Source organism: Perca fluviatilis, chromosome 14, assembly GCF_010015445.1.
Source record: "Perca fluviatilis chromosome 14, GENO_Pfluv_1.0, whole genome shotgun sequence".
NCBI classification, from domain to species: Eukaryota; Metazoa; Chordata; class Actinopteri; order Perciformes; family Percidae; genus Perca; species Perca fluviatilis.
The window spans coordinates 13,404,980-13,426,831 of record NC_053125.1 but is presented as its reverse complement, the minus strand read 5'-3'; the positions used below and the strand labels follow the sequence as shown (position 1 = coordinate 13,426,831).

Sequence of the window (21,852 nt, the reverse complement as noted above, 5' to 3'; positions counted from 1 at the left end):
TCAAAAGCCAAATATTAAATGAAAATTAAAATCCAATGTTAAATTGAAATTCAAAAGCCAAATATTAAATGAAAATTAAAAGCCAATGTTAAATTGAAATTCAAAAGCCAAATATTAAATTCAAAAGCCAAAGCCAAATGGAAAATTAAAAAAAATAATAATATTTTTAATTTGATCTCGCTTTGTTTTCTCTTTGGACTTTCAATTTCTCTTTGGACTTTCAATTTGAATTATGAATAAATATTTCCTCCATAGAAATACTTCAACAAAAGTAGAGGAACACAGAAAACATTAATATAAAGGCATACCAACACAGCACTAGGCCAACTGCTCCTACAAATCCTGACAATTAGTTTTTAATTAAATCAATTTATAAAATAACAAAACTGCAAGACATTATAGTTTATAACTAAATACACCTACACATACTGACTAGTTTAAATCAACCTATAAAGAAGTCATTCTAGTAACTTAACAAGAGGATGCACAAGCTTCTGTGACTCCTGTTCACATCTGACCTACTTTTAAATACTTAATTGCTTACTGTATCGACAGGCACATAGCTTAATCATTTCAAGAAATGTTGAATTAAATCCAACCACACCTGCACAGCACTGTTGAGGAAGCAGCTGTTCTGGCCCGGCTCGTTCAACAGTCCTTTGGTGGGGGCCAAAGATAGCATGCTCCCCGGTTGGTACGATTTCCCCAGATTGCCCCCTGGCTTCCTGAAGAACTTGACCCATGCCATTGGATAGTGGGGTCTGCCTTTAGACAGGTGGGAAAGTCAGACGGGGCAGGTTGGTGCTGGGATCAGATCACTCGGCCAAGTGACTCCCCAACAGTCTGGGCTTAAGTTATTCCACGAGCTGCAGCAGCTGCCCTGCTAAACATGGGCTTCTAGTCCATTTCTGCACCTCATGTAGACGATCCTTTTACTTTGTCAATACTTTAAAAAAAAGATAATTAAAAGTCAACACAAAAAAATTACAATCCAAGTCTGTGTTTTGGGAAGCCTTTGATGATCAGTGGTCTGATACTTCTGATAAGATGTGTTTTGACTACAGAGCAACATGCCTCAGTCATCCTGTAGTCTTGATGGCTCTGCACAAAGCTTCAGAAAGGATTGTAGACGCAAATATTGTCGCATGGTCCTGATGCAGTTGAGGATTATTTCAGCTGCAGTCAGTTGTCCCTCTCAGAGGTCCATCCATAGTAAAGGTTTATCCAGGCTGGACAGCAAACACGGCTGGGCAGTTAGAGAAAGAGAGAATGAGATTAAATGAGATTTTAGATAACATTATGAAGTTTATTATCAGTTACTGTTTTTTCTAGTATGCGGGCACTATTGTTTTCTAAAATGTTTAACTACTCCTTTCACTGGACAACATTTTGTAGGTGTTTTATAAAATAATAAAGTTATTGTATAATAACAACAGAGAAATTAAAACACATTGTTCATATCTCTGCTCATTCTAGGTTAGATGTCAAACTAGACATGTCAACAAAGCTTATATATTAACTTTTACAAACACCCTTTGCACTGGAGGCGTGTCAAACTAAAGTTGGCCCCAGCAAAAGTTGCATATTAACATTCAGACAGATTTATTTCAATTTCCTAAACAATTGATGACAACAGCCAAGAGACATTTCAAAGGAACAAAGATAATGTTGACCTAGAGCAGACATGTTTACGACAATTGAGCTCATATTCATTTTGTAAATGTACACGAAAAATATGAATAGAAATACCAATAGAAAACAAAGGAGGAGGCAACCTCCAACATTAGCTGCTGTAAAGGTCTACTATCACCACTGACTCGTCTTCCCCAGCTCTGAATATTGATTAACTGCTGACCACAGTCTTCCTAACCATTTAATATTCACCTTGACTCATGGTTATTTACATTATCGATTAATCTGTTATTTTTCAATCCGACTCAAATCTATAATATATATTTTTTTTAAATAATGAGAAATATGGGTCAGAATTAACCAAAGCCCAAGGTCAAGTCCAACCAACAGGTAAAAACCTTCATTTTACAAATCATATGAAATGACAAATTGTAACCAGAAAATGTTTAGTATTTTTACTTGATACCTGAAAAATTTATTATCATAATTGCCATTGATTAGCCTAATCCTCTGCTGAACTAACAGTCCTATAGATTTACAATATAGCTGTGTCCCTATTGTAAAATAACATTGCCTAGGTCTACACTGCCATGTTTTTCAAACATTTAAAGTTTGCAGTTGTAGCTCCAGATGAGAGCCAAAACTCAAGTTGTTGGTCAGCAATTTGTGGCCTGTGATTTTAAAATTTCCGTATACAAAACCTACTGCCTCATGTTTCTTTTCCTATTTTGTCTTTTTTTTTCTGGCCTGACCTATTTTTAACATGATAGAGGACATTATAATAAACCACTGAAGATGCAGTTCAAGTTATGCAACTTGCAGTCCATGCAGCTTCAACATAGTACGAAAGACCAACAAAACCTGCAGTAAATGTGCACTGTGCACCTATGAAAGCAGCACTGAGCACAGACTACTTTATGAGGTTTGATCGATGTTTGTACTGAGTGAGGCAGTGGAAGCTATGTCTAGGTTATTACAATAGTGAATGTCCCAAGAGGTACACACTGTATAATCATGGCCTGTAAGTTTTAATGTGTATTGTGATTCTTATACAATGACACAAAGCTTGTCCAGTGTCTTTATGGAAAACTGTTGTGGCAAAGCAAAAGTACAAAGAAGCAACAATGAGCAATAGTTCTGTGTGATACATGGTGATTCAGCCTCTTTTAGTCCCCAACACCTAAAATAATAACCTCAAACATTTTGTTATTCAGAGTGAGAACAAAAAAAAAAAAACAATACTGCTCTACTTTGCACAAACAATGAAACTTCCCTGTTTCGACAGTCCCCAGAACAAAACGTTTCAGCCCAAACTGGTTGGGCAACATTTCCATCCTGGTATTTCAGGAATCCTCAATGGATTATGATGTTGCAACAAAGTCACTTCACAGCAGGTTAATGGTGCAACCTGAAGGTTAGTATTTACATGTAGAACTAACAGTCATCTTCACATGATTCAACTAAAAAACACAAACGTCCTTGCGACTGGACTCCATAGCAACAGCATTCCAAAGCAATCACTCAGGCTCACAGTTGCTTAAGAGCTGCTGTTTCCGGATTAGTTTCAGGGCTGGAGGAGTGAGAGGAAAAACTGTACACTCCACCTATACACCCCACCTTTACTAATGACATCACAGCAATCACACGCCCTGACATGTTGGTGCGATCTGTATGTTTTATCATAATCTCCTTCTATTATTATTGTAGGAGTGTTACTAACACTTAACACCTCGACTGCTGCAGGATATCACAATTCAACAATTCCCACAGTTAAAGCGCAAACATCTGACATTACCGTGTAGCATCTCTTCCAAAGACATTCAACATCCATTGGATGGCATGGAAAATGAAGCCAATGTAGGTTTTGAATTGTGACACCGCTGACAACAGCGAGAGTAAATATGGCTCTGCCTTTCTGGTACTAGAAATGTGATTGCATTATGGTGGTCCTCTTGAAATCTGCCAACCTCACTTATGTTAAACTATTTTTAGTCTGAGCAAAACTGTCACATGCTGACTACAATTCAATGACTGATATCATTTTCATGATTATCCTCTGATACTTAAGGCCAAAGATTATCATTTTTCAACTCTGGAATAATATAATACATTTCCTTTAAACATATTTCATTTTCTTTTATGATATGGTGAGGCCATGGCTGAGAAGAACTTGGTAACATTTCTTCCACATCCTTTGTCGCCCCCCCACAATAAATTAAAAAGACATTCCAGGTTTATCAGATTAAGCATGACACCTTTCATTTGACAACATCATGTGACTGGCACCATATAGTGTTTGCACTGCGGGACAGGTGCACATTTTTAGACATGGACTGGCTGAGTTACAATCCAGAGAGGTTAAAGTGGCACATACTGCACCTAACCTGTGAGCAGGGATACAGATGAAAGAGTGAAGAGTAGGAAAGACTGATGCACATTGTCTGAACAGGTGGCCATGCTGATTTGTTTGGACAACATTCTTAATCCATTTCCTATGCTGTGGTTTTATGATAAAAAAAAATAAAAATAAGACCTATTCCCAAAGATTGACAACACATCTATCATAATTGACTTCAACTGAATGCTGCCATGTGATAAATAGGCCTCCTTGTTTATAAACCTAGGTGGAGAAAGCGACTCAATTGGCTAGTCACACTATTTTCAAGAAACCAGGATTACATCATTACCAAATGCACGCCAAGATGACTGTTGACACCCTTCCGTTTCAAGTCTTAGTGGTGAATGAAACTATTTTCTTCAGGCAGATTCCCTTACTTTGGGTTGATCCTCGCAAGTTTGTCCAATTTTAAATTTTTCATGTAACCCTCTGAGTTCTCATCAATGGGTAAAAAAGATTAGCTCCTGTTCATATGATAGTCCGTTTTTTTGTTGAACACTGGTCTCTTCTCTCTCTAACTTTAATAAACCTAACATGGGTTATTCCTTGATAAAAAAATAAAAAAAATGAATGGCCCAGATGACCCTGGCTTTTCAATTCAGCTATGAGCTCGAGGACATGAAAGAAGCGGGGTTCAATCACATGCAACACTGACATCTCAAGAGCGGCATATTTGATAAAAAAGGAGATAAAATCATTGATCCCTGTGGGAAAATTAGGTCATGACTAGGCATGGGCCGGTTACCGGTTTAAAAAGGTATACCGCAGTTTGAAAAAGTCAAGGTTTGCCAGTGTGCAGTGTGTTTCAAAATAAAATACATTGGGTTTAAAAGGAAAAAAGTTGTTGATTTTTTTTACCCAGACATTTCAAAAATAATACATTTATAGCTGTGATATTTTTGCTAAAGGCTATCATACCATCAGAATCTCATACCGGCCCATGCCTAGTCATGACTGCAGCAAAAAGTAATATTCATGACACAAAATTGAAAAACACAACTTAATCATTAAGCACCACTTTAAAAATGTTCATTGTGCAGATATTATCCTTTTACTATATTTACCACATAACCACAGCACAGCGGGAATACTTTCTACCAATATAATCTATTAATAAAACAATTACTGTATCTATACACAAAGACGTATAATGTTCCATTACTGCAGCCCCAGAGAACATGAGTGCAACAGGCTGCACTGTACAGCATGAAAACATGAAAGAATTGCATCATCATCAATTATCAACAGTCTTTGTACAGGTTTGTAACAATTTCTCTCTGTGCGATTAACTACTTTTTATTTTTAATGTGAAGGTTATATTTTCGTCTGTGTTATCCAGTAAGAATGATGACTGCATTTTTCCTCACAGATGGTTGGTGAGGTGAAAGTTATTATACTATTATTTTCCCAATCTTATTTAATATGTAAGTTGGAACAAAAAATAAATGCTCCTTGCGGGATTGGTCTATGGCCTTTTTTTTTTTTCAACTACAACAACTCAGTTTGATCTCAACACATCTTTGTAAGACCTAAATGCTGGGGTTAATTTCCAAATGTTAGCTGGCTAAAACACACTAATTCTACTTCATCAGACAGACCCTGTATCTTTAACATTGTATAACAATGCAACTACGTACACACCGAAAATAAAATGAAAATCGTATTGATATAAATGTAACCTACTAACTGAATTACCAACTTAATAAATAATGGCATAACTCAACTTAATAATGCTAGGAGCTTTTAATGCCATTGCCCAATGAGCTTGTGTGCCAATGTTTCTAACTTTTAAAAGCTGTGACTGAGAACTGTGACATTGACAGATGTAACAATTTTACAGGTAAAAAAAAACAACAAAAAACAACACAACTCTCCCTGCATTATGGAAGTCTTGCCAAAAATATTGTACAGGTCTAAATAAAAGCCAAACAAGAGACGTAATTTCACTTTCTCTCTCAGGTGCACCAGTACAGGACATCCAGTCTTCATTTATAAACAATGGCTTGCTCAGACTTGTCAGGCAAAGTCCAGGATTGACTTCTTCCTTGTCATAGGGAAAATGCATAGGCGAGCACCTTGGAGCAATCAGCCAAAGAGTGTGTTGTGCATCAGCACCTTCGACAAGCCTAGGGAGTCAGTAAGATGTGGGCATGTTTGGTGTGAAGGCATGGGGAGTCGGATGCTATAATTTCTCTACTAGTGATCTGTTGATGGATAGCCTCATTAAGAATGATTCAATTGATTTCATTCGTATGGTAATACAAAGAGCCGCTGATGAATCAATCTGTGGTAAATTGAGTCACACTAATTCAATGTCTATAAAAATGTAGTAGAAACACATGGTGGGAACAGTACAAAGCGAGAAGAAGCATTCAATGTATGTAAAGAGGCCTTTTTTGGAACAATTTAGCTCACTTCCTAATACCCACAATGAAAGTTGACAATTCTCTCCAGCCTACTGTACATCAGTTCTTTTCAAACAACAAACATGTCATGCCCCAAAGCACAGTACAAATGTGCAGCCTCTCTACAACTTCTGAGATACTATGAGATAAAAACAGCAGTACAGTCTACCAGTCAACTTCGGAGATATGTCCAGTCATATTGATATTTGTGTCCTATGACATTTGTAAAAGAGGAAAAAATATTTTTCCAACTTTTCACACCTACAATGTATTAAATTTAAACACACACAAACTTGTACTGCTGGCAGACAACATAATTACATGGTATTGTGTTGTCAGCCAGCCAAATGTTTAAAGATACAAACTTTTATGTTAAATAAATTCTATAAGGAACCATTTCTTCAACAGATTATTTGTGAGCCATTAGCTACATCTGAAAATTACCTGGGTGGTTTTATGCTGGAAAAAAGCTCAAAGTATCCTAATGAATGGCATAAAAAGGTAACAGATTGTATTGCGTTTGTGGTTATATAAAACGGCAGTTTCAAAGACTGCACTACTCCTATATTGCCAGATGCACCGGTCGGAATTTTACTTAAGTGTTGAGTAATCCCCCACTGAATTTAAAACCAATCACTGGTACACAGTGTGACAATTGATGTGGTCTTTTTACATGCCTTAAGTAAAAAATTCTCTCTATTTTGGGTGCAGTCATGCAAACTTGTTAGATGTCTGATGTTCACCTTTTCATAGAACTCTCACAGATGCCCACTCAGACTTCCACTTTATTGGTGTTTTTTTATAAAGTGGTGAACTAAGTGTCGGACATCAGGACATAAATATCTTCCTCTCCACTGTCGACACAATGTTCTAATTTCTATGATTTAATGCATCTACTTTCCACAATTCTTCTGTCAGTCTGTTTATTTTAATTAAGAGTTGGGACTGGGCAAACACACAAAAGTCTGAAAACATACAAAACCTTGGCACAAGTAGCTACTGCCTGTACAAGAAGAAGCAATAAAACATGACCCTGCGTGCTAAAACCCTAAAACAGTGAAACTTCACTGTAACATTCCCTACGGACTGCAGACATGGTTTAAGCCTTCAGGCAACAATGCAGTGGTCGTTTCCTGTGTGGGCTTCCTGCTCAAAGGCTTGCCGCTTTCCAGCACACGGTCACCGCGTTCAACCCTGTGAAACTGAACAGGTCACCCACACCACACTGAGTCACCCATTATTCCTTACAGAGGAAAAGGCAGAACAAAAGCACCATGTTCCAGGTTCCCAAAGAATCTGATTAAAATAAAACATCCTCCTCTCCACTCTTATAATTGCTTCCTTAATAGCCCCACATTTTGCAGCAGTTGCCAATACATATCAAGTGCAGGGATGATGACCAACAACTCTGCTCCATTTTTTATCTTCAACTTTAGTAAAAGACAAAAAAAAAAAAAATCATCAAATTTAAAATTAAATCTAAAGTTGCAAACCAACATCTATCATAATATTTATCAAAAGCAGATCCACACATTTACCTCATAAAAAGTACACTTACTTCAAGTACTCTTGCTCGACACACTTGCAACAAAGAGGCGACAGAAGATTTACTGTCAAAACTGGTTCTTCAGCATGCCTCCATATTTAGTTCACCATCTCAGTCCAAAAGAAAATGTTCCACAACCATCAACCTAAAGGATGAGTGTGCAGGATGTCTACAGGGCTGATGATCTCACTGCTTCATCACCACTATGCATATGGGACTGGGTCTCTGCTGCCCCCTGAGCCCTCTTATCACTGGAATGAATTAAAGTGGGAGAAACCAGTTCACAGGGTGCACAGGGGGTCTGCAAATGAGCTCCTGTGAACCTCTGATGTTTTGACCAAATATAAAAAGGGTGTGCAAAAATTACGCAATATGAAAACTCTGTCCACAACTAAACGTAACAGGAAACTTGGAAGAACACTGTGCTTGTTATTCCTGAGGTGACACAACACTTATGAGATAGAGAGTTGACATTTTACGTTATTAAAATTACCTGGAAAGCATATTTATGGCCATGTAAATACACATTTAAACAGACTAAGGAAATATTGAGTTGAAATAAAAGCAGAAACATAAGTCTCATTTTCGTTACGTTAGCAACATGTTTTAAATATTTAATGATAAAACCGACACATAACATTAGCTAGCCATCAACAACAATGCGACGACGGACGACTTTTAAAAGAAAATACCAATAGTAAGTTAACAAGTAAGACAAAATTGAACTGTCAAAATGTAAAGCAAGTCTTCCTGTGTTTTACACATTTAAACACCACATTGTGTAATTTGACAAGTGTGCTAACTAAAGCTACATGTCCGAGTAGAAGCAGCTAATGCTAGGCCTACCTGGTTTCCGACTTACCTGAGTTCCAGGTAAAACTACATTTCCGCCCCACGTATCCTACTGCTGTCAGTGCATAAAGTTTGAAGAACTAACGTTACTTATGTCAAATTCAAATAAAGAGCTACTCACCTCAGAGAGAAAAATAAAACGAAGTGCGAGAATATCCTCCACAACAAGAGTTGAAGTATTTTGCTTTGAGTTTCGGGGGGAGGGACTGAGAAGCCGTGGGAGCTGGTTAAAATGTAGGCTACTCAAGGCAGAGACAAGCGCTGTAAACTAAAACACCAACCACAAAACAAAGTATTTTCTTACGCCGCTGAAACTTCACTCTATCTCTCTCTCTCTCTCTCTGGCTTTTGTAGGATTTCTTTTCTTTCAGAAATTCCACTTCGTACACAGCAGCCGCCTCTGTCCACTTGCGATATATTCCGGTATATAGAGAGGTGCGGGTGTGCTGCAGTTCGCTGCTGCGCGGCGGTAGTGCGCAATGGTCGCCTGGTAGATTTCGGCACCTGAAATACTGGATTAGAGATGTTTTCAGAGAGCTGAGATGTCAAACCCCGCCTCTTCAACAGTGTATTTACTGCAGTCTGCCATGCTACTGTACATCGCTGCCACAGCTACAGCACACACACACACACACACACACACACACACACACACACACACACACACACACACACACACACACACACACACACACACACACACACACACTACGGCGCGGACACACTCCAACATTTGCAGAGCGCCAACTCTGCTGGCAGGCTCGTTAATGTTGCTTTATGGTGCAGAGGTTTGCAGTTATCCCACTACAATACATAGTGTTAGTTTACAACTCTCCAACTGCAAAACTGCATCACATAGACTGAATACTTGATATTTTGTTTAAAAGTAGCTTGTCTTTCTAAACCTGGAAAATCACTTCAAATGCATTTGGATATAGTTATTTTGTTGTTGTTTTTGTGGTTTTCTGCATCCAGGGATGCCAAAATTTCACAAAGCCAGCAATAGAATATCTGCATGCATATAGTTGCAAATTACGTATGCATTGCAGCAGTGTGTTAGCCAATGGTTAAACATGCTTTTAAGAGTGTTAAACATTTACCTGCCTGGTTAGGCCATACCCAAACAATGTGATGACAATTATAACACGGATAATTATGACCAACTGAGAATGGAGGAAAGTGATCTAAGGCTCTTGTTACCCAAACACCATCTGCCTGATCCTGTTATATAAATAAAGCAATGAGAGAGATGTGCAATTAAGGCTTTTCTCCCCTTTTTGAAGCTCAAGGCCCCCAGCAAGCTCACTACATTTTTGTTTGGAAAGATTATATTAATTAAAATAAGTAGTTTGGATTGCCTCCACAAGAGGACATATACTATGGGATATATAATTATAAGGGTCGTAAACTATACTTTTGATGTTCCATTTATTTATTTCCCAAAACAGTTCAACTGTATAATACCATTTTAACATATGCAATGAATCTGGGTTATCCTGATTTTAAATGAGAAATATAGCCTGCTATTTATTGTGGGAGTCCAACACAGTTTCAATATAGACAACATGACTAATTTTAGATATTTAGACTCTGGAATCTGTATAATATTATAATCATATAATCTGATAATCTGACTGACCTGATTTACACAGGTCAGTCTACTTTCTCAGCTGCCATTTTCTTTGTAACTTTCAAACTCAGAAGACCCTTTGAGTGTCATTTTTGCAAATTCCAAACTGTTTTTTTTCTTTCTTTTCAATTGACCAATTCATTTACAATATCTACTTAATTGAGACTGAATTCTGTAGGAGAAAATTCACTTCAGTAGAGTTTTGTGTCACCTTCTATGAACCCCTTGAAATCAGTGTGCATAATTAGACAGACCATAAATCTGTTGTAATATCAAATGTGCCAATTATTTTAATCAGGCCGTATGTCCAACAAGCTCTGTGTAAAAATCTTCAGCGTTAAAAAAAAAATCAGCACAGTCACTCATTAAGACTGAGGAAACTGTACACTGTAAAAATTATCAGGGTGGTTCTACTTAAAAATGTAAGTTCAATTGCTGCCTTAAAAATGCGAGTAAAGCCAACATTAAGAATAGTGTTGTTTTAACTCACGAAGTTAAGTTATAGAATATGTTTAATTAATGATCATTTATTATTTGAACTTGATACTGTGAGTTAAAACAACTATCAATATTACATTGTCCACTCAAGGAAACTTGCTTCCTCTTGTCAAGCCAAAATACAATTCTATACTATTTGAACTCACGAAGGTAAGTTAGAGAAGATGTTTAATTTATGATAATTTATTTTTTGAACTTGATGGTGTGAGTTAAAAAACCATCTATTTTACATTGTATATTCAAGGAGACTTGCTTCCTCTTGTTAAACAAACATACAATTCTACACCATTTCAACTAACTGTATAAATACCAAATGTCTTTCAAGTTAGGTGTACTCATTTTTAAGGCAGCAACTGAACTTATACTTTCAAATTAAGCAGACTAAGGTTTGTACGTATCTCAACTAATAGCAAACTCACTAAAAGATCACACTGAATGATGAAAAGCTATTCAAAAACATTTATTTAAATCTCCATTAAAGCCTTCTTCAAATACACTTTTACATGAATGATGAGACAAGCCTGAAAGTCAATGTAAATAAAATATTTATCTTAGAAGAGATACTTCGTGAAATTATTATCTGTACTTGTCTTATGTGGTAAAATAGGGCCCAGATTCAAAATTACATAGACATAGACAAAATTGCTGGTACCCTTCCGTTAAGAGAAAAACCCACAACAATCTCTGAAATCACTTGAAATTGACAAAGTAATAATAAATAAAAATTAACTGATGAAAATCAGACATTGCTTCTGAATTTGGAAATAATTTGATCATAGGGAGAAGAGGAAAATTGATGACAAATCAAAGAGACTGATAATACGAATGGTAACCAAAGAGTAAGGATAATCAATCTCAGCCATTTTTTTATCACTTTTCCTCTTGCAGCCACCTCCACCTTCCTCTATGCTGACCCTGGTGGCCCGCCACGGCAAAACCTCCACTGCCACGGCACCAATAAACTGTCTGTACACTTACAAAAATGCTTTCAGCCAACATGCAGGGACCCTCACCACGCCATCGTGGAAGTGCGGCTCCACTCCAAGCCCTGTCAGCGGCACAGACCTGCCCCCACTGCTACAAAAAAAAATCCTCAAGGAAACACTACTCTTAACATAAGGGTACCAACATTTTTTCCACATCTGTGAGTATCCCATTAAGGACCTGTGTGCATCAAAGCTCATTAAACAAGTTAACATCACACAGTTGCCTAAGCAGAGAGAAGTCGACCAAACAAACTTTTACCACAAGCATTCAATCAAAATTAGATTCTACAAATCCTTGGATTGTTCACATTTAAGATTCAAAAGCACGTAATAAAGAAAAAAACATCTGCCTGGGGACAGCACATTTGAGACCATCAGCTCTAATCAGTCCAAAATGAAGTTGGTCTATAACAGTGCTTTAAATCCTGAGACTGCTGTAAACATGCAGTCTATGTTGAATAAAAATTGTCTGCCTGAGCAGAAAACAGGTGAGACAATCACATCATCAGTCCAACAAAATGAACTGGGCCAATATCAGTCCCTTAAATGCTGGGAGTCTGTGCTTAATGTTAACTTAGTGTACAAAACAAAAAAGACTCAGGCACAGAAGTATTCTGGAATTCTGCAACACTGTGAAGTAGTAATAACGAGAATAAAAACCAATGCACAAAACTCCTCCTAAAGTCCCATTCGATTGAATAGGATACAAAATCCTGAGGCCGGTTTATGGTGCCTTAAGTTCTCCCCTTTTAACATCACAACGCTGAACAGTTGAGTCCAATAAAATAAAGTTAAGTGTTTTTTTTACTTTTTTTAACTTGTCCAAAATGAACTTTTTTTTAACAGAAGAGTGCTAAATATTTAAGTGTATAAAATACAATGCATTTTAACAAACGCTTTCTATATGAGAAACTTCAGGAAAAAAAGAAGGTGTTACAATTTGTACCTCAGGATTCTGTTTCTTAGCCCATGTACTCTGGCAGATGCTTGGTCTGGTTTTATCTTCATCACCACTCTCTGAAGAAACTCAAAAGAATACTTCATGGCTTCTGGGTACTCGAGATTGACACAGTAGATGACACCCATAAGCATGGCATAGCTCCATGCCACATCTTTAATGTTGTGAAGTACAATTTTCTCCTCAACTACAACTGCGATGTTGAAGACCTCCTTTGGAAAGGCATCCCGCTCTGCATCTTCATAGCCTATCAGCAGGCCAAGTTGCATCCCCTTCATGGCTTCATCCAGAGTCTCTCCATGAGCCTGGAAAAGCAGAGATAGTGTGTGAATGTTTCATCTACACATACATAGACTTTACTTCGATTACTAAATAGCTGCAGCCCCGGAGGCTGCATTTTCAGGAGCCACAAAAGTCCTGGGTCCACATTTCTAGGACCCTAGTTTTTTGTGACAGTGCTACCTAGTGAAATAGAGGGGGTCTTGCACAGTTGGGGGGGGGGTTATATAACATAGTTACCTAGTGACTGACAATTTGGCAAGCTAAAACGAGGGTTCTAAAAAACGGTCCTGAAATTGCAGGCTCCGGTAAAGCAGGATGCTACTCTATACATGGCCATTTCAAAACTCAATCATAATCCTCAAATACAGAGCAGGGAAGTCAACAGTCCCGATCATTAACACCAAATTTGTTTTCAGAACTTCAAGGGGAGGGAGATTGAAATATAGAAATTCACCTTTAAAAAAAAAAAGAAAAAACACCCTAGCCAAAAGTGAAAGACAAATGTAGATGGGTGATTCTTCAAATACAGGACTTTATCAAGTCCACATGGTAGATTTTCAAGAAAAACGTTTTTATTAAAATGCCATTACTGACACTTATTCTCCCCCCTCCACCACATCTACTAAAATCTAACTCAACCCATTCCAATCATTGGTTTTCTATAAAGTATTATTTTCTTGTAAACCTACCCTGGGGATAGAACAGTAGCACAATAGAGGATTCACTTATATAGACATCCAGTTTTGCATTAGAGAAAATAATAATGGTCTCATACATTACACATCCTGATGACAGCTGATGGATCTTCGCCCGATATGTAGTGCGGCAGTCCAAGCAAAGCAGCAGTCCTCCTCCTCTCATTTGTGTCCTACAACAAAAAGAAACATGCAGTAAGATGAAAATGTTATATCAAAGATAATAAATTATGCCTAATTTTATGGTCATCTGCTCCTCCACTTACATCTTTCTGAAGGCAGTCCAAAATGTCCTTGAGTGATTGCTTCTTTCCAGACTTGGTTGCTGCTTTGTACAACTCCAGCAGTCTTGGGACCAGGCCATCAAGTCCATCGAGAAAAGTTTCCACAAGGTCTGTGGTGACAATTCTCTTGAACTCTGCCCTAATCTGAGGACACAGATAAAAACTATTAGTCTAACTAACTAGAAAACTGTACAGTATCTGACATAAAATCTCAGACTGATTACCTGTCTCTCATGGAGCAGAGCTGGCCATCTGGAAATGACTTCTGTGATGAGTGGCTGATCTCCAATTATCTCTTTTCTGCGCTGAGAAAATGTAGCAACCATCAGGTCTTCTATCAGCTGATGATCCAGGTCTCTCTTCAGCATTTCAGCCTCCATCATCTTGCGCTTCTCCTCCATGTTTTCAGCACTGTGTCCTTCAGGTGGATCTGGACAGTAGTGGACCTCACCCTTCTTTGACTTCTTCACACATTTTCCTTTCGAACCCCCTGCTTTTCTTTTGTTTATTACCACCTCAGGGCATCCTGCTGCACTTAACTTTTGACGATAGTTTCCAAGCTTGAACTTCAGGCTGTGAAACCATGAGTACCATCCCTTTCCAGACCCTGGCTCCTTCAGACTGGGATGCTTCTCCACAAGTGCTTTGGCTACATTCTCATAGTGATGTCTTTCAGGATAAGCACTTATCTTTGACATACAGTCTGCCAGTGTGTCAAGGATATCAGTCTTTAAACCTTTGGAAATCACCATCACAGATCCATCCTTAGCATACCTACAATTAGCTTCTTTCAGCTGGAGTTCAACATCATGTGAGAACTGTGGAATCGGGAAGGGGTCAGGCCAGTCAACAGAATCCCCACTACTAGGACAAGGGAGGCTGCATGTGTCCAGTGTAGAATCTGAGATGTCATCAGCTGTAAACAACACTTTTAATGTTGCCCTCCCCAGAGGAAGTTCTTTGATGTCTGTTAGGTTGCACAACTGATTATTGAAATCAGGATCCTCAAATTGCAAAATAAATCCACCTCTCAGGCCAAGCTTTGTTCCCACCTGGTACAGCTCCTCAACACTAGATGGGACGTCTTCAATTGAAAGACGTCTGATGTCATTTTCTGATACGATGATACGCAGCAGCATTGTAGACCAGTTATACCTGAAGAGAGAGAAAAATATGTAGTTGTAAGTGTATTGTTTACTCTAAACTATTCATATCAGTCCCCAATCAGATACATTTTACATTACTTATTTCATTCTCAGGGAAATGGGTCATCTGAATTAAAATGGTTGCCATGAGGCACTAACAGTTGTAGTTAAAAGTAGCTTTTATTTTCGTGAAATTTTGACTGCAATTTATTTCTGCAAATCCATTTAGATCACAATCACTGTGGTTCCAACTCCAAATCCACACACCATGTAGTAGCCATTGTTCCACAAAAAGCACAATCCCAGTACAATTTTGTAATCACAGAAGGTGCAATAGTTAAGGACAATGTGTGAAAATGCCATTCTACATTGAAGAGATTGGCATGTTTCAAACATGCCCTGACCTAAAAATCATATTCTGCAGTGTTACAGTTCCTTGCAAAAATCATATCACCAAGATTAATTTCTGTTTTTCAATGAAAAATATAAAAATGATCATTCCCTCTAACCCAATTCATCTTAATTGCAACATCAGTCAAAATGATCACAATTAGACGTTTTTCAAAATTGCACAGCCTTCGTAAAAATGTACAATTACTTACAGCAGATTTATTTCAGCAAGAATGTCTTTGGAGTGACCAAAAGGCAGCCCTGAATGAAGTATGACACCAGTGGAATGTAGTCATTGAGATCATCTGGTTTCACCAACTGACATCCAGTAGGATTTTTCCTCACAAGATGGTAACTCCGCAGATGCTCCATATAGTGAGTTGTAAAAGGTTCAATAATGAAGCAAACGTGATTAGCCAACACAATGCATATTTCCAAAATCCTTCCAAAGTCTGGTAGTCCACTTGTGCTCCCTGCAGACAGAATCATTCCCTTTGAATACTTTGTTCCATTCAGAAAGATGTTAGGAGTCAGTCCAACTGTGCCAACATCACCAAATCTATTCCAGATAGCTTGTCTGACAGCAGTGTCTAAGACATCCAGGCACACATCAGACACCTTTGCAGTCTCAGTCTCAGGCTTGAAAAGGCTTGGCATTTCAAGATAATGTGCCAACATAAGTTGATGTCTTGAAGCCAGGGTAAGCAGAATGTTTTTGAAATTGTTGGCATCACGCACAACCTTTTTAAAGAAAGAATGTTGTCGCCTCAAACCTGATTGTCCAACACTCAACTGGAGGTCCAAACTTCTGAATGAAATATGGGTAATGCTCAATAAAGTGATGTTTGGGACGCAACTTGTTATTTGGGAAAACTGTCAGCAACAATTGTCTGTGGTCTGATATTTTTAGATTGTAAATAACAAAGTGAATCTGGAGTGAAATATGGGGTCGCCAATAACTCCACCAAGTCTTTGAGCTCTAAAACTAATTCCCATGTTTGATCACCTTCTGGAATACGGTGACCCGATGATGAGGGAAGGAAACCCCAAGACTCCAATTTTCATGTCCATTACCACCTAGAGTCTTGTTCCGTTGGAAAGTTGATGAAACTTTCTGAGGGCGGGCGTTTGTCTTGTCAGAGAACTTAAAAGGAAGGCCTTCTATTTCCTTATTAAGCTCGTCCAATGTGAAATACTTCTTAGAAATAAAATCTGCAAGGCACAGACTTAGCTCTATGGGTATAATGCCTTCCAGCACATCATGTAAAAAATCAGGTGGAAAGCCTTGGCATGCATGAAAACCTTTCAATCTGTTAAGAGGACAGTCTCGTTTCACACCATCAACAGACACAACTTCACTCTGCTTCAACACATTTACAGCTCTATCATACAACTCTGGTGATCGTAAAACAAAGTTACCACTTCTGACATCACAAGCCTGTATTTCTTCACGATTAACCAGACAAAACCTACAAAACTTGTCCACATTAAAGGACTCTTGGAATCCACCTAAGGAGTGTGCAGCCAAATTATCTGCAGCAACATACAAGATGGTCCTTTTAACATTACAAGCAAGTTTCTCAACATACACACCAACTGTTTCTAGATATTCAATATCTTTTATCAGTGGCTCCAAAACTCTACTATACCCATAAATCTTGATATGTTCAGTCTTGCACAGTAAGGCTAGGTAGATTGATGACAGTGATGACTTGTATATTTTTGGCAAATTTGCAAGAGTCCAATACACACCACAGACTTTATGTTTTTTTTTTTCGGAGGTGCCCAATGGATTACAAATTTCGAAATCGTCGATGTACAAGGTTATGCATAAACTAACATCTTGACCTGAGGTTATTGGATTTCTTTTAAAGTAGTCACCATCCAGACACGACCTGTAGTGGCCAGACTGTTGAACTGGTTTGTTTACTCTCAATACATGTAGTACTTCATCTCTTTGTGAGAAGTTCACAAAGTAATTTTAGAATAGGGACATAAACAACAGTATGAGACCTTTTATGTGTACTTAAAACATATTCGACAGGTTCAATAACAGAAAAGTTTTGTCTATAATATGATTGCCTTTTATATTCTGTGCCTAGAGGTCCCTCTCTTGAAAGCAAAGTGAGTGGGTTTGAACTCTGTAATGCTTCAGTCAATGACGATACCAATTCCTCAGATGTGCAATTATGCACCGCCAAAATATTTTCAATCGTCTGCCTAGTTATTTGTCCGGAACATTCACCAATATCAAATAAGTCATCCACAATTTCTTGAATTGCTGACTTTGACACATGAAGGACTGCTTGCAGCCTAAGTAAAAGGGATGCAAGCCGCCGCTGAATGGGCTTATGTACAGGCTGAAATTCAAGTTCTGGAAAGAATAAATCTGGTGACACTAAATTATCATCTTCATCATTTACAAAGGCCTGACTATGACATTTCACAACAAGGTCAGGTCTGAAATCGACAAATGTAGCAGCATGATGAGACCGACTTTTATGGGCAGTAAAAGTTGAGAAAACCCTAGACTTAAAAGAGCATGCCACAAATGGGCACTTCACAGTCTCTCGCTTTCTCAAATGTCTCTTCAGATGAAGAAAATATTGACTGATGTTGGTTGGTGCTGAAAACGTACAAAGTTCACAGCGTATTTTAGCAAGTGGATTTAATCCTTTTTTGTGGTCCTTTATATGTTTTGCAAAATCCACATGCGATTGGAGGACTGTCAGACAGTTTGGATAAATGCAGCTCAAGCCCCGTCTTCCACGTCCATGACTGTCTTTGTAATGGCTTACTATTGTTTTTTCATTATAAGTGGCAAAATTGCAAAACTTACAACTCCACTTCATCCACAGTTGCAGCCTAGCTGAAATGAATGGACCATCTGCACCTGAAACACAGAAAATACATTACATTTACTCATTTGGCAGGTGCTTTTATACATTTAATTAATTACATTTGAGGAAGAGCATACAAGAATCAGTGAAAAAAAAGCAACATTAAATACTAGTCAGAGCTATTAACACATACTGCATAAATGGGATAAATTAAAGGAATAACTAAGAGTGTATAGTGCATAAATTAATTTAACATGAAGTGAAAGTTTGTTCAAGTTTAGTTTAATTGCACTCTTAGAATAATGTCTGAGTCAACTCGATTAATGTTGTTATCTTTAACGTTACTTGCTCCATTGTTTAACAGCAGCGTCTCTGCTCACAGACCGGGAGGCATTATAGTAATACACTACCGTCGGAGCATATCGGCTCATAATTTCACTGCAAAATCCACAGTTTAGGCCAACGAAAGAAACCGCGAAGATGGGCGCCAGGAGGCGTTAACGTGGCAGGTTAAATTGGAGCTGAATAGAAATAACGTTACAAGTGTACGTGAATAACATTACTTTAAAGAACAAAGTCGACAAACTTCACCTTATAATGTTAAGCATACCCTAAGGATTGTGTTGAGAACACGAGTAACAATTCTGGCGACAGGCTAATTGCTGACCACGACGACGACGGCGGCGCCGCCCCAACATACAAAAAACACGGACCCACGGCTAATTACGGTCACTCCACACACAATGCAAACTAACGTTAACGTTACTTGTAAAAACTCCCACGCTGCCATGCAAAGTTTTTGCCAGGCGCAATGAATGTGCTTCTGTTTTGCGTGAATGTTAGAAAATACTAGCTATATAACTGCTCAAGTGTTTCTTCTTCATGAAAGTAAAAAGTGGGACTAGCTAGATAACGATATTAAACACTTAGCTAGATAGCTAATGTGAAGTTTGGTTCAACTCCACCACTTGCATTAACAAGCTGCGCTAAACTATCTTGTGTTTAAAAACGTAACAGCCATTAATTTCTTTATAACTAATTAACAAAATACATTGGATTAATGCATGCAACTACTCACCTTGTTTCGCCTTCTCCTAAATCCGAAAGGCCCGCTTCACGGTAGCTACCAACTGTCAGATGTGGCTGACAAAAACGTAGTCATCCGCTGCTTCTCTTTTGACCATTGTCATTCTGCTCAGTTGGTTGGTTTCCTCGTTTTGAGAATTGCAATCGGGTGGAGTGTATCATTAAGTGTTAAATAATGATATCATAGTTGTTAATCACATTAGATCAAGACACCATTTCTGGGACTATTTGCACCGCGCATTGATATTGCCGCCACACCAGGGATCATGGTCACTTTCTGCGAGATCCGGTTTCCATTTAACAACTCACATTGTTAAATTAAGTTGACACATTGAAATTTACATGTCATTGAAATGGCTTACAAACTTGAGTTGAAATAGTAATAACTCATGAAATGAAGTCGAAATTTCATAACTCATTATGGTAAGTGGAGGTAAATTATAGAAAACAGTTACTATAACTTATTCATCAGATCCTTTTTTACAGTGTATGCAATGATTGAGTGTGCGGTGAGGGGTCACAATGCATCAGCGTGGTCCAGCCTTTCCCCAGGAAGTACTTAAAAGGGCCCATTGAGGAGACAATGCCATTTCCCTCCCCACACATTTCCCTGAGGAACATATAATACTTCCTTTTAAAATATAAAAAAGTTCAAGAGTGTGGTAATAATCAGTTTGAGTGATGTGAGCTTTAATGATCTTGGTGTAAAATGATTCACCATACTGTAATAAAAAATGACCCAACCAATCGTCAGGCATTCTGGAGGGTTGATTTAATAGATTAACAAAAAATACAAAAGTATTTGCTTATCAGTGTGATGCCTTGAGCTCACAGAGAAGATTCACATTATGATGTTGGACATCCCCACCCTGACTGTAGGCCTACTTGCTTTGAAGTGCTGCCACTGAATATCTTATAGTCCCTATAAATTATGGATCAGACGGCTCAAATAAATCAGGTCTTTAACAAGTTCCAAAATGTAAACTTTTCTTTTCTGACCTCGGTGGTGAGCTTGCAATCTAGCTGTGAATCTGACCATTTGCGCCCTGTCAGCATTGCAGCCTTACTCTGAGCCAAAAGTCTAAAAATGACTGTATCATTGCACTGACACATCATTGCCTGGCTGGCATGCACTTTAAATGACTTCTGCAGAGTAGTGGTTCATTGGTTATTGGATATGATTTTATTTATTTTTTTAACAGAATTGTATTGGTTAGTTACTTATAGACTTCGCCATCATATCAATGTGTATTTTGTATCAAGCGAACAAATAGAAATAAAAGTAAATTTTTTTAAAAAAGGTAAAGAAAAAATATAAGAAAACTGAAATGAAATAATTACGAAAATAAATAGAGCCACCCCAAGTATTTCAATTATAACTTAGATTAAATCAGATTGTTCTTAAACTGAAATCCAACAGTCCAGCCAACCACTGATCCTACACAAGTTTGATGCAATTGTGAAGGGCATTTTAATTTAAGACTAATTAGCGAGACTTTGCCAGCTCTGCAAGGAGACAGCGCACACAGTAAATGTCCTGCTGAGAGCTGGTGCCATTGCCCTGACTTCTCACCTTGAGAAAGCACCAAATGAAAAAGAAAAAAAAATCAAAAATCTAAAAAAAACCTTTTTTTTTTTTTTTTTTTTTTTTTTTTTTTTTCACCAACAACAACACTAGTACATATCAACTTTGAGGAGTCAAGTTTGCTTTTAATGTGATGTGTTTTATTTAGCTTTTTCTCTTACTACACAGCCACCAGGTTGCCAATGCTTTTTTTGTCTGATAGATTTACAGATGATCTTGATTGGGTCACTAGGCAGCGAAATTCCATTTCACCCCAAATGTGCTGTTCCAGTTGAAGTGGGATATTTTTAGCACTGTTGTCTGGCTTTTCAATCCATATTTACTGTACTTTACAGCCCTGGAACACAAAGGGAAAGTGGGGCAACAATTCCAAAACATATTAGAAATGTATCTGATTAATCACAAAGCAAGAATCTATTCATTAAACACTTTCTGATGGGGATATACTGTAATAAAACATACATTTTAATGAGCTACAGCTTATTGTGCTGCTGATCTCATCTACATCTGCAAAATTCATAAAGTGTCTAATTAAAATGTGAACTTAATCTGCTCCTGTCTCAGTCTGGGTAATAATAAATGCCCTAGTTTGTGTGCATGTTTGTGTACGCGCACGCAAACCTGGATGTATCATGGGAAA

At 37.9% G+C, this 21,852-nt stretch overlaps 2 protein-coding genes and 1 long non-coding RNA gene across 7 annotated transcripts in view; all 3 read right to left on the bottom strand.

Annotated features, from left to right (window-relative positions):
* LOC120573083 (inactive ubiquitin carboxyl-terminal hydrolase 53) overlaps positions 1-9,416 on the bottom strand; it is a 32,065-nt gene extending 22,649 nt beyond the window's left edge. The window contains exons 1-2 of one of the 5 annotated variants that reach the window (XM_039822517.1): positions 8,955-9,416; positions 605-1,246 (exon numbers count right to left, since the gene is read on the bottom strand). In XM_039822517.1, coding sequence (XP_039678451.1) covers positions 605-748 — 144 coding nt within the window. In that variant the 5' untranslated portion in view covers positions 749-1,246; positions 8,955-9,416. Of the gene's footprint in view, positions 1-604; positions 1,247-7,993; positions 8,209-8,843; positions 8,864-8,954 lie in introns of those variants that run through there. The other 4 variants (XM_039822513.1, XM_039822516.1, XM_039822515.1 and 1 more) reach the window with 4 other exon arrangements.
* Positions 9,417-12,880: 3,464 nt separating this feature from the next.
* Positions 12,881-14,918, bottom strand: LOC120572500. Its single transcript, XM_039821839.1, has 4 exons — positions 14,391-14,918; positions 14,149-14,310; positions 13,963-14,055; positions 12,881-13,210 (listed from the first exon to the last, which is right to left on the bottom strand). The coding sequence occupies exons 1-4, from the start codon at positions 14,916-14,918 to the stop codon at positions 12,881-12,883; spliced, it is 1,113 nt and encodes a 370-aa protein (XP_039677773.1).
* Positions 14,919-15,221: 303 nt separating this feature from the next.
* Positions 15,222-19,795, bottom strand: LOC120572258. The gene is made up of 3 exons (XR_005641410.1): positions 19,620-19,795; positions 18,541-18,594; positions 15,222-15,321 (listed from the first exon to the last, which is right to left on the bottom strand). It is a non-coding gene; the product is annotated as an uncharacterized LOC120572258 (long non-coding RNA).
* Between the last annotated feature and the right edge of the window lie 2,057 nt (positions 19,796-21,852).